Source organism: Triturus cristatus, chromosome 7, assembly GCF_964204655.1.
Source record: "Triturus cristatus chromosome 7, aTriCri1.1, whole genome shotgun sequence".
NCBI lineage: Eukaryota > Metazoa > Chordata > Amphibia > Caudata > Salamandridae > Triturus > Triturus cristatus.
Window position 1 is genome coordinate 1,561,493,037 of NC_140590.1, and position 13,423 is coordinate 1,561,506,459.

General features: G+C 46.6%; 1 protein-coding gene across 3 annotated transcripts in view; it reads left to right on the plus strand.

Moving 5' to 3' along the window:
* PLTP (phospholipid transfer protein) overlaps window positions 1-13,423 on the plus strand; it is a 215,076-nt gene that overhangs the window by 142,292 nt on the left and 59,361 nt on the right. For all 3 annotated transcript variants that reach the window (XM_085619372.1, XM_085619374.1, XM_085619373.1), the window contains exon 6: window positions 6,750-6,813. In XM_085619372.1, coding sequence (XP_085475498.1) covers window positions 6,750-6,813 — 64 coding nt within the window. The remainder of the gene's footprint in view (window positions 1-6,749; window positions 6,814-13,423) is intronic.

Sequence of the window (13,423 nt, forward strand, 5' to 3'; positions counted from 1 at the left end):
TAACAGAAGAACACACACATGGAGGGCAGCCTCTAAGTAAATTATGAGAGCACAGAGTTTGGAGACCTGCTGTTAGAGTGCATAGTGACAAAACAGAATATAAATAGCAGTATTTCGGGTGGGGCGGGTCATCATGAAGTGTGGCCACCAACCGCCTGAAGGATGCAAATGAGCATGGGTCATCAAGGCAAGCATGTAGGGTGCAGCTCTACATAAAGGCCCTGTTTGGGAGTTGCATGGTACTGGGGCCATTTTATAATTCTACTGGTTCCATGTGGTAAAATCTCCCCCGTTTCAATGCAGGTACAAGTAAACACAAGGAATGAGGAATAAGGAATAAGCGTGTGAATCCCTCATGCCCTATTCAATGCTTTTTTACCACATACATTTAACACAGTGGCTGGTGTGTGAAATGGGGACGAGGTATGAGGTTAGGGTGTAACGAAGGGAAGAGTAGGGTTTTTTTGTGGAAAAAAAAGACATGAGACTTGCAAGCTGCAGATAAAGACTCATGCGATTTTACCGAATTAAAAAATTGCATCAGGTTCTTCTACACCAGGTAAATCCGGATGCGGACAAACTGAACCAGTAGTAATCGGGCAAAGCAAAATGAGCCCATGCAAGCATGCATTAATTTAGTTCCACATGACTTATAATCCGGCCAAAAGTAAGAAAATTGAACTGATGGGTAAGAGATTGATAAGAGATCATTTAGACCAGTCTCAAGAAGTAAAATTAGGGTATCATAGATCCCAGCCTCTAGAACAAAGGTGGTCAACATTGCGAATGGAGACCATCTTTCAGTGCGGAGGATTTGGACATAAGCACAGAGAATGTATTCTAGAATAAGCACAGTGTCAAAGGCCTGGATACTACTTTTCAAAATGTATACACACCCTGGAGCAAAGTTAGATTTGAGCCCTGATCTATTTTCAGGGAATAAAAGAGGCCTCTAGGGTATGTAAGGAAAGCTGCAGCAAGACAGGTTATAAGTAGTAGGTGGTGAAATGGAAGGCATCTGCAAACAAAGCTAAGTCAGTGGCGGTAAGGTAAAAGTGCAGGTTCAGACTAAGAGAAGCCACAATCATACTGCAAATGTAAGATATCAGCAAATCAATGCATGCCATTTGTAATCACATACAGAATACAGGGAAAGCCATTAACTTACACTTTTTTAGCAATGACACTGAATATGTTTACTACCTTTTGGCTGTTCACAAAATCCAAGTGTAAATTTACTCCCAAAGTGCAACCTAATTGTTTTCATCAAATTAAAGAGCCTGGGGGCCATACACTTTTAAGTAATCCTGGGCCAGATGCATCAATAATCCATTTTGCGATTTCCTAATTGCGAATTCTTGCGATTCGCAATTAGAAAATCGCAAAATGGAATGCATGAAAGTATGTTTAACACTTTTTGCAATTCCTAGGGGATCGCAAATGACCTACCTCATGAATATTCATGAGATAAGTGCAATTTGCGACCCCCTAGGAATCGCAAAAATCACGGGGATGGTGACGTGCTGGGGTCAGCAGACCACCATGTCCGTGATTGCTTTTAAATAAAGCATTATTTTTTTTTGTAAAGCTCCTGAGGCGGAAGCCGGGAGACGCTTTGTGTTTTACTCTGGAAAATTGTGTTTTAAAACTGTACCTTGCTGCTATTTGCTCTTTCCACACCGAGGGCTCCGTGTAGCGGTTCCAGCGCTCACGTGACGCCCTCCTGCCGGCTGGCCACGCCCACATCCAGGCCACGCCCCCTTCCCGCCCTTCTTAAGCGCCAGCTACCGAGCGCTCACTTGGTTCTTTGCTCCTGAGGCGGAAGCCGGGAGACGCTTTGTGTTTTACTCTGGAAAATTGTGTTTTAAAACTGTACCTTGCTGCTATTTGCTCTTTCCACACCGAGGGCTCCGTGTAGCGGTTCCAGCGCTCACGTGACGCCCTCCTGCCGGCTGGCCACGCCCACATCCAGGCCACGCCCCCTTCCCGCCCTTCTTAAGCGCCAGCTACCGAGCGCTCACTTGGTTCTTTGCTCCTGAGGCGGAAGCCGGGAGACGCTTTGTGTTTTACTCTGGAAAATTGTGTTTTAAAACTGTACCTTGCTGCTATTTGCTCTTTCCACACCGAGGGCTCCGTGTAGCGGTTCCAGCGCTCACGTGACGCCCTCCTGCCGGCTGGCCACGCCCACATCCAGGCCACGCCCCCTTCCCGCCCTTCTTAAGCGCCAGCTACCGAGCGCTCACTTGGTTCTTTGCTCCTGAGGCGGAAGCCGGGAGACGCTTTGTGTTTTACTCTGGAAAATTGTGTTTTAAAACTGTACCTTGCTGCTATTTGCTCTTTCCACACCGAGGGCTCCGTGTAGCGGTTCCAGCGCTCACGTGACGCCCTCCTGCCGGCTGGCCACGCCCACATCCAGGCCACGCCCCCTTCCCGCCCTTCTTAAGCGCCAGCTACCGAGCGCTCACTTGGTTCTTTGCTCCTGAGGCGGAAGCCGGGAGACGCTTTGTGTTTTACTCTGGAAAATTGTGTTTTAAAACTGTACCTTGCTGCTATTTGCTCTTTCCACACCGAGGGCTCCGTGTAGCGGTTCCAGCGCTCACGTGACGCCCTCCTGCCGGCTGGCCACGCCCACATCCAGGCCACGCCCCCTTCCCGCCTTTACGGCCGCCCTTATTAATGTGTCAATACAGAACGCGCAGCGGACGAGCGCAGCGGGAGCGCCGACTTCGCGCCGAAGTCGCGCATAAGTCAAGCCCGTCTGCGCCCGTCCGCGGCCGAACGGGGCAAGGGGCACGACGCTATGCTCAAATAATATCATACTCCTCTAAAGACCTTATCGCCCTCCAAGGCACCTGGCCACTACCGAACCCTGTCCGTAGACTCGTCGATTCATTGGACCTTGCCCCCACCCTCCCTGCACTGCCGCACTCCCCACCGCAATCTCCCCTGCCACCCTGCCTCCCCTGCCCTGACCCACCCCCCTCCACCCCAGCTCTGTCCGTTATTCTACTCAATACCAGGTCGGCGGTCAAGCATCACCACGAGCTGTTCGTCTTACTCGATACCGAGAAACCTGACCTACTGCTCTTGACCGAGACCTGGTACTGCGATACCTCCCTTCCCGCTCTCCTGGCCACCCTTCCACCGTCTTATGTGGCCCTACGTGCCGATCGACCGGCCGGCAGGGCGGGCGGTGGGGTCGCGCTAATTACTAGGTCAGATCTGCACTTCCAGTTACTTCCCTCTTCCCCTATGGCCCCTGTCGACTTCCTGGTGGCCCGTTCCCTCCAGACCGCCCCTCCCATCACTTGTCTCCTCATGTACCGCCCCCCTCAGCCCTCGCCTTCATTTCTACCTGCCTTCCAAGACCTGCTGGCAAACCTGGCGGTCAACTTTGCCTCGGTCTTGGTGCTGGGGGATTTTAATTACTGGCCCTCAGACCCACACGAGGGCTCCGCCTCAAAAGAATTTACTGAATCTCTGTCTTCCCTCAACTTTGTCCCACACATTTCTGTCCCCACTCATCTTCACGGGCACACACTTGATCAGGTCTGGGCTCTTAACCTCCCACTGGCTTCGGTGGCGGTCTCCCCTTGTCCTTGGTCCGATCATGCCCTCATCTCTTTCTCCATTCCCCACAACTTGTCCCCCAAAACCCCGCTTGCCAAAAACACCTGGGCGCGGAACTGGAACAGGTTGGATCTCCCCTCCCTGACCTCCCTGCTTCACAATTCCATCCCCCCCCTCTCTGGCTTATCATCGGCCTCACAGGCCAAGGCCATTAACACCTGGCTGGCTGGAGCCTGTGATTCAGAGGCCCCCTTACGACGCATCTCCATCCGCCGGCTTAAGGACTCTAACCGATGGTTTAACGACCATCTAAAAGAACTCAAACTGGGCGTCCGGAGGGCGGAGAGGCAGTGGAGGAAGGACTACTGCCCGTTATTAAAAACCTACTTTCTGACACTGTTGGCTGATTACAAATCAGCAATTCTAGCTGCAAAGACCGACTACTTCTCTACGAGAATAATGTCGGCCGCCAACAAACCCAGGGCTATCTTTGACATCGTAAACGACCTGGCGTTCTCAGATCGAGCCTCGCCCCTAATCCCTCCCTCCCAGCTTCTCTGCGACCAATTAAACAAATACTTCGTGGATAAGATCACCAATATCAAGGCCAATATCCCTTTACCCTCGCCTACCTTCGTCGATCCCTCCCCCCCCCCAGTACAAAATCATCTCACTGTCATCCCTCCCCTTACTCAGGAATCCTTTCTGTCGATTCTCCCCAAAGTTAAATCAGGGTCCCCGGGGGATGTCTGCCCCGCTCGCATCCTACAGCAAATCTATTCTAGCTGCCCTGATCCCCCGATTGCCTTCCTCAACAGCGCCTTGGCACAGGGTGTGGTGCCCCCGGTACTAAAAGCAGCCACCATAGTACCACTGCTGAAGAAGCCCGGCTCGGACCCTTCTATCTCGTCCAACTTTCGCCCCATCTCCCTGCTGCCCTTTCTGGGCAAGGTGATGGAACGCCATGTTACCGCGGTTCTGAGCACCCACATTGAGGCTAATGGGGGGCTGGCTTCTCGTCAGGCAGGATTCCGCCCCAGGCACTCAACAGAATCGGTCGTAGTCGCCGTCCTAGACAACCTCAGAAAGGGCATGGATGACAACAACCACCAGGCACTGGTCCTCCTTGATCTTTCCGCCGCCTTTGACACGGTGGACCATACCATCCTACTCACCCGTGTCAAGGCGGCTGGCATCAGGGGATCAGCTCTTGTCTGGCTCTCCTCCTTTCTGAGGGACCGCACTCAGGCGGTCCGTCTAGGCGACTTCACCTCCATTCCTCTCCTTGTCACCTGCGGTGTTCCCCAGGGTTCCTCTCTCTCCCCTCTTCTCTTCAACCTCTATATCTTTCCTCTCATCTTTGCTCTCCAGCAGCTGGAGGTCACCGTCTTTAACTACGCGGATGACCTCCAGCTCATCTTTGATCTATCCCCCTCTTCTCTCTCGGTCTCCAATTTCCAGTCTACTATGACATTTATCAGGGACTGGATGAATCACAACCATCTTAAACTGAACCCTGATAAAACTGAGCTGGTTCTCACTGGTGGTTCGTCCAGTCCCTGGAACTCTCTTTTCTGGCCCCCCTCTCTCGGCCCTGCACCCTCCCCCTCCACCACTGTCAAAACACTGGGTGTCAAAATGAACAATCAGCTCACTCTTCACTCACACATTAGCTCCGTGGTCTCCTCCTGTTTCCTCACTCTTCGAACCATCCGCTCTGTCTCCCGCTTCTTCACCCCTCAGGCCCTCAAGACCATCATGGCCGCCCTGGTAATCTCGCGTTTGGACTACGCCAACGCTCTTTTTCATGGCATCCCTGCCTATAGTTTGCGTAGACTCCAAGCCATCCAGAACCAGGCGGCCAGACTGATATTTGGCCTCCCACGTTATCACCACTCCACCCCCCTCCTAAAGAAACTCCACTGGCTCCCCGTGAAACAACGTTCCCTCTTTAAAATCGGGTGCATGGTCTTCCAGGCCCGTCAGGGCACTGCCCCTGCTTTCATCACTTCACTCATCAAACCCTACGTCCCCGCAAGAAATCTCCGGTCCTCCTCCAAGTCCCTTCTTCTGATCCCCCGTTTCTCGCGCAAAAAGTGGGGTGGATCCAATTTCTCTACTCTGGCCCCTTCCTTCTGGAACTCTCTCCCTGATAACCTCCGCTCCGCAACTCAGTACCTTTCCTTCCGTGGAGACTTGAAAACCTTCCTATTTAGCCAGGCTTTCCCCGCCTAAATTTTCTCCCCGGTCTTCCTTCCCCTCAGCCACTGAACCTTCAGCGCCAAGAAACCGCAAGGTGTATGCTGCGCTTTATAAGCATTTTAAATTAGAAATTAGAAATTAGTCGTTTTCCTTAAAGGAAAACGGGATGCTTTACAAAAGAGAAAATGAAAACTTTTCCTTATGTTTCCTAAGAGCAGGCAGCGGTCCGTGGGACCACTGCCTGCTCTTTACCACCTACCTGAAGTAGGTGGTAAAATGGGAATGTTTTGCGACTGCAGTTCGGTCGCAAAACATTCATGCATACGGATGCGATTCGATAGTAGGAAGGGACGCCCTAAAGACGCCCCTTCCTAATAGCGAATCGCAAATCCATTTTGCGATTCGGTAACAGGTTACCGAATCGCAAAATAGGTTTTGCTGCATCAGAAAGGCATTTTTTTGCATTTGCAAACAGCCAATTCTGCGAATCGGCCAGTTGCGAAGGCTGAAAATGCTTGATGCATATGGGCCCTACAGTGTTGAGTAAATTCACTACTTTTTGGCTTTTCAAAAGATCAGAGTGTAAGTTACACTTTTGGAGTAAGTTCACTCTCGGATTTGGTGAACAGCCAAAAGGGGGTAAACTTATTCAAACAAGTGAACTACTCAAAAGTATATAGGATCCAGGCTCTTCAATTTGGTAGTGAGTTGTGAATAACATTTTTGGAGAAAATGTACACTCAAATCTTGTGAATAGCCAAAAAGTAGTAAACTCATTCAAAAGTGCTAATTTCTCAAAAATGTAAATTACCTTTGCGAATCAGGCCAGGGTGCACTATCAATTTTCTGACCATACTATCCAAATAAAGAGCCTGGGGCACACCATTAGATTTCTATCAATAGAAACAATGTGTGGTACATTGTTGTGCACAAAAAAGGACCACTCAGCATGTCACAGCAGTTTGTTTTCTTTACAGGACAGTTTATAATCTCCTGGCGTCTTTCATCACCACAGGGATGCGCTTTCTGCTAAACAAGCAGGTAAGTTTTCACCTCCCTTTTTAGATGACTTACAACACTTGTCAATTGGTATCTGGTTATAACAATAGAGGTACATATTAAGATGGTACCTCCAACAAGTCAGCAATAAAATTAAGTAGTGTCCAATAATGTTACACCAGTTCAAGACACGATCTACTCTACGTTTTATGTATGCAACAGCCATATCATGAGGCATATTATGTATTTTGCATATGTTGGTCCGTAATTGGTTGGAGACCGGAGCGAGGAAAAGGTTCGATGGGTGCATGGGTTGGAGTGGGGAGCAGTGATGTGTAGCACTGAGGTGGGAAAAAAATGAATGCACCCTAAGAAGGCAGGGGGAGCATTCAGTGGGTAGCGCACCTGTTCTGGCTGCCAGTCATGTCCTGTCGCCAACCATTGCATCATATGGCTGAGGCTTGACTGCTTAGCCATAAGCAATGTTATGAGAAGGCAGAGTCAGAGGGAGCACATTTAATGACAATAAGAGTATGTGCTACATCTACAACACCAACTATCCTTTGCTAAAGAGCTAAGGAACGGTTATTTAGCCTGTTGTGCTTTTCCGGCTGGTCCCCCACACTCTGGTACTCATCAATGTCCCCAAACAGTATTCAACATTAAAGGTCTAAGGATGTCTGAGATTTAGTATAAAAGGGAATATGACAATCCATATGCACTTTAACAAGAGCATAAAAAATGTCAAATTAGGCAATTGCTGTGTAGGGCTTCAGCTCCCCGTTGAAAAATTAAGGATTTAAAACAATCTATCATATATATTTATCTCCACTAAAAAACCAAAGGTCACAGTGACATATTTAGGAAATAGCATTAAAACACCTGAGAAATTCCCTGAAAATCCAAAGGTTACAGGGACATTATAATTAGGATATAGAAAATCAAAAATACCTTAGACATCCACTGAAAACAACCAAACGTTACGGGTACATTATAGTTGGGCTCAGGTCTTACACACACAAAACCATAGAAATTAAGCAGTTATAGTTACCGGAGCTAACAATAACTTACGGCCCGTAATGCACTGCTTATGACCTCATATATTACATCACTCATGACATGGTTTGTGACATCACTGATGACATCATCCAGTGAGTGTGCTTCATAAACGTTTCTGAGACTTAAAGATATAGACTAAGCTAAGACACAAGTTAAATTATTAGTCTTTCTGTATTACTAACGAGTGATACTATTTCTAACATAGGTCATCTGATCTCTAATCCTGTTTTAAAAGTGGGTGTACAATTTATCACTGAACTAGCCTCTACAATGACATGTCCCCTGCTAATGTATGCATATGGTATTGCTTTGTGACAGTCCAAGCTGTTCATTGAGACTTCACTCCACAGTGATGGCAGAGTATAGTTTCGGTTTTATGACATACCAACTAGGTTTCTTAGTCCTCTCTCCTTTTTGCTGAATGACTTTATTAGCAAATTGCAATAAATTCATCTGTTCACTAACACCTTTCTCTAGGTCGATGGCTCAGTTTAGTAGACATTTACAACAGACTCAACAGGCTCACACCTTTCTCCAGGATGAAGAACAATTTTACAAGTGGTTTGTCACTTAGTGGTCTGTCCACCAAGACCTCCATGCTGGTTGTACGTTGTACTGGTTTGTGTAAATGTGACATTTGCACTCAAACCTTTTTTCAGGTTTTCTTCGGTCATTAGTGTTTAGAATAGTGATTTAGAAAAGACTGGACTATCTGCTGAGAACTGTCTCATACTTGATAAGTTTGTGTAGTAGTTGATAAGGTTACAGTGAGCTCTGTCCTATAAATCTCTCACCTGTGTCTTCTTTTTTTTTTTTTTTTTTTAAATTAAATGGTATTTTATGAAGTATACTGAAGTTTACTTTGCTGGATGATGTCGTCAGTAATGTCATTTGAGATGTCAACAGTGGTATCACTGACCATGTCATGAGTGATATAATATGTGAGGTCATAAGCAGTGCATTGCAGGGGCGTAGGTTATAGTTAGCTCAGGTAGCTATAACTGCACAATTTCTATGGTTGTGTGTGTAAAATCTGAGCCTAACTTTAACATACCTGTAAACTTTGTTTTTTTCAGTGAATTTCTAAGTTTTTTTAAAAATTCTATTTGAATGAGCTTCACCCGATGGATTCTGGGTAATGTAGTTTGTGTCAATGTGTCCATCGGGTGAAGCTCATTCGAGTCGCCCGTCTGAGGGCTGTTAATTATAAATTAAAGGGAGTGTCTTAAAAATGCTTTCCTATGTCGAGCCTCTGAAGACGAGCAATATGGCTCAGAAACGCGTCAGGCTTCCATCCGTGACAGGGGAGCTGCAGCTGGCGGCGCGCACATGGGTCCTCTACCCGCTAAAATGATACCACTGTTTGAGTGCGAGCCTGCCAGCGGGCACCTTGGAGCTTCGAAAATTAACGCGGCAGTCCGGCCGCGAGGCTTGCACCACCCCAAAGGGGGGGTCACGGGCTCTGCAAACACAGAGTCCATTTGTGAAACAGTGGTAAGGGATTAATGGACCTTTTGCTCGCCGGAGCACATCTGAGGGCTTCAAAATGGAACTGCACCCAAAAGGGACAGACACAAACTACATTACCCAGAATCCATCGGGTGAAGCTCATTCAAGTCGACCATCTGAGGGCTGTTAATTATAAATTAAAGGAAGTGTCTTAAAAATGCTTTCCTATGTCGAGCCTCTGAAGACGAGCAATATGGCTCAGAAACGCGTCAGGCTTCCATCCGTGACAGGGGAGCTGCAGCTGGCGGCGCGCACATGGGTCCTCTACCCGCTAAAATGATACCACTATTTGAGTGCGAGCCTGCCAGTGGGCACCTTGGAGCTTCGAAAATTAACGCGGCAGTCCGGCCGCGAGGCTTGCACCACCCCAAAGGAGGGGTCACGGGCTCTGCAAACACAGAGTCCATTTGTGAAACAGTGGTAAGGGATTAATGGACCTTTTGCTCGCCGGTGCACATCTGAGGGCTTCAAAATGGAACTGCACCCAAAAGGGACATAGACACAAACTACATTACCCAGAATACATCGGGTGAAGCTCATTCAAGTCGACCATCTGAGGGCTATTAATTATAAATTAAAGGAAGTGTCTTAAAAATGCTTTCCTATGTCGAGCCTCTGAAGACGAGCAATATGGCTCAGAAACGCGTCAGGCTTCCATCCGTGACAGGGGAGCTGCAGCTGGCGGCGGGCACATGGGTCCTCTACCCGCTAAAATGATACCACTGTTTGAGTGCGAGCCTGCCAGCAGGCACCTTGGAGCTTTGAGAATATATATATATATATATATATATATTCACTTAAAAAACCATAGGTTTCACACATGTTATAGTTAGCTGGACATTTCACTCGTAAAAAACCAATGAAATTCCCCCGTTATAGTTAGTGCAGGCAACTATAACTCACGCGACCGCAATCCTCTCCTGATGACGTCAGATATTACATCACTGTATTTAGACACTTATTTACCCAGGTCTTCTTCCATTAATCTTTAGCTATACATATATTACAAATATTTATTTTTCATAAAGACACATATGTCATCAGTGATGTAATATCTGACGTCATCAGCAGAGGATTGCGGTCGCGTGAGTTATAGTTGCCTGCACTAACTATAACGGGGGAATTTCATTGGTTTTTTACAAGTGAAATGTCCAGCTAACTATAACATGTGTGAAACCTATGGTTTTTTAAGTGAATTTGCAAGGTTTTTTAAATGCTAATTCGTAACTATAACGTGTGTGAAACCTAAGGTTCTTTCAGTGAATTTGTACGTTTTTTTAAATGCTAAGTTATGTATTTATTTGTTTTTATTTTTTTCAGGTTTTGCACGGTGCGCGCACCGTGCGCGCACTCTGCACTTCGCCTTAGGGGCCCTTCTGTGACCCCCTGACCAAGGCTAGGGGGTCAGGAACTGTCCACTCTGCCCCCTTTTCACGTTCTCCACCTTTTTTTTTCACCCCTTCAGACTGCGAGAGACAAAATGGCGGCCGACACTTCCTGGTTTCGACCGATTCAAATGTTTACCGACATCTAACAACCAATCAGAATTGCGCTCGCGCACGGCAGGGTGCGCGCACAGTGCGCGCACGGTGCGCGCGTATAGATATTGATATGCTTTTAAATGCTATTTTCTCAGGAAATACTGAACAGATTTACACCACACCTGAAAAAGGCACTTCCTTGACCTTATGGCTACCTCTCTGCCAAATTTCACGTAATTCTGTTCAGCCGTTCGGGCTGTAGCTGCGACTAAAGGTCCTATGGAAAAATGCATGGGGAAAACGCGTTTTGGGACCCCCCCTTTTTCTCGGCCCCCGCTTGACTAATCACCCCGAGACATTCAGGGTAGGAGCTGAACGGAGCGCCCCATTAGTTTTGAAAATTTCGCGAGGATTCGTCAACCGGCGCCAAAGTTATTCAAAATAGAATTTTGAGATTTCCTATGGAAACTAGGTTGTAACTATATCTACTGGCGACCGCCAGTAGATAATATATATAAGTATAATATATACATAATTGTCATGAATTTATCATTGTTGTGTGCAATATGGCAGAAACTGCACGAATAGTATGTTTTCTAGCTCCATTATTTTAGTGGAAAAGAAACAAAGAAAAAAACTATGCACTTGTCACTTTAAAAGCCGGGGAAATTGACGTGGTGTGTCATGTGATCAAGAACCCTTGGAGGTTCAAAACGCGTCATGGCGGCCATGCACCGAAAGAAATAACAATAAAAACTATACCTGCACTGCAAAAAGTGGAGTTCGCGCCTTTCTTGGTTCTGGGGACTGGATCGAGGAGAGACCGTTGTCTGAAAGGATTACGAAATAATTTCAACCAAAGACGGCTTCTTTGGATTACGCGAACCCCCTCTCTACTCAGGGCTGTACGGCGAGAAGCTGTTTCCGGTGTGAACTGGAAGATTTGAATTCTCCTGGAGGAGAGAGCCGAACGAGCCCCCGGATCAAGGAAATTTCCGGACTGTGACCGAGCGGTGGACGGGTGTCGGAGGACGCCGGTAGCGCGAGCGGAGGTCTAAGAGGAAGAAAAAGCCTAAGAAAAATCCGGTGAGAGGTGTGCAAAAAGCGAGTGTTTGACAAAGTAATGTACGAACATATCGTTTCAGTTATTGACAGTGCAATATAAATTATGGCCGCCGACATACTACGTGGGAAGGAGGAGGCAGCTGATGAAATGTTTTCAGATACAGCGAGTGCCCCATTGCAAGCCGTAGCGGGCAGTATGAGTGACGGGGGCAACACCAACGTGAAAGATTTATATAAAAAACTGGAAAAAGCGATGCGCACCGAGCAGGCAAAATGGTGGGAACACAGATCACTCTCCAGGTATCTGGAGGTTGGTAGGATCCCCCGCGGTCTACGCATCATGCTTGCCCCTAATTATGACAGCCTCAACCCCAACATGCTACGCGAATGGGGAGAATGCAATTTAGAGTCCTCAAGAAGATTAGTTGAAATACTGGTGAAATACGCTGAAAGTGACAGAAATGAATTACTGACTCAGATTGACACTTTGAACCAACAAATCAACCAGCTTGAGACAAATGGTCAGAATGTAAAGATTCGTGAAGAGATGTTGGCACGTTTAAAAAAAGAGGAAGAAATAATAAAAAGGAGAAAAACTTACAAATTTCAAAGGGACAAAAATGACTATGACTTAGGTCAAATATTCACCTTCTCTCGTAAATTTGATGACACGAGGGCGACACAAAAAAAGAGATCAACGAAGAAAGAGCCCAGTTGCATCAGGGGCTACAAGTAAGGAACCACCTGCTACTCCGAATGTATCAGATTTAAGTTCATCGGTGGAAACTGAATCTGAAACAGAATCCACCTCAAGATCAACTGAGGGAGCAAACCAACATATCCCCAAAAGAACAATAGGGGAAGAATTGAATTTTTTAAGGGAGTCAAGGCGACAAACTTTACGCCCTCGGAAAGAAAATTACAAAACAGGCAAAGGAGGAACATCAAACGAAGAGAGAGAAGGAGAAGGAGGCGCCAAAATGATAAGCAAAAAGAAGAGCAACAAGGGGTGGCGCCGTCAATAGGTCCCATGAATAACAATACCAACACAATTATCAATCTGTCAACAGTAACATTGGACACAGCGGAGCAACAGTTGCTGGCATTGGGGCTTACATACTGTGTTGAAAGTAACTTCAATTATCCACAAACGCGTGCTGATATATATAAATTTATCAGAAAAATAAAGCTACAAAAATATCATCAACTCAGACGTGAGAGAAATCAAACTGGCTCAGATGCAGAAATAACAAATGAGGGGATGGAAGTATTAACAGCCCTTGATGTGGATTTGCTATGTGACATCCATGAGTTACAGGGTGGGAACAGTGAATCTTTGATCCCAGATTCAACACAACAAACAATGTTACAGCATGGAATAAATATAAACAAGGCACCAACAACTAAATTCAAACCTATATCAAAATTCATACCAGTGTCGTCAAGAGATTCTATTGACACATTTAATGAAATATTGATAAGAGAGGTGAGGACTTTGAATTTCAAAACACAAGCGAAAAAAAGGAAACATGATGCAT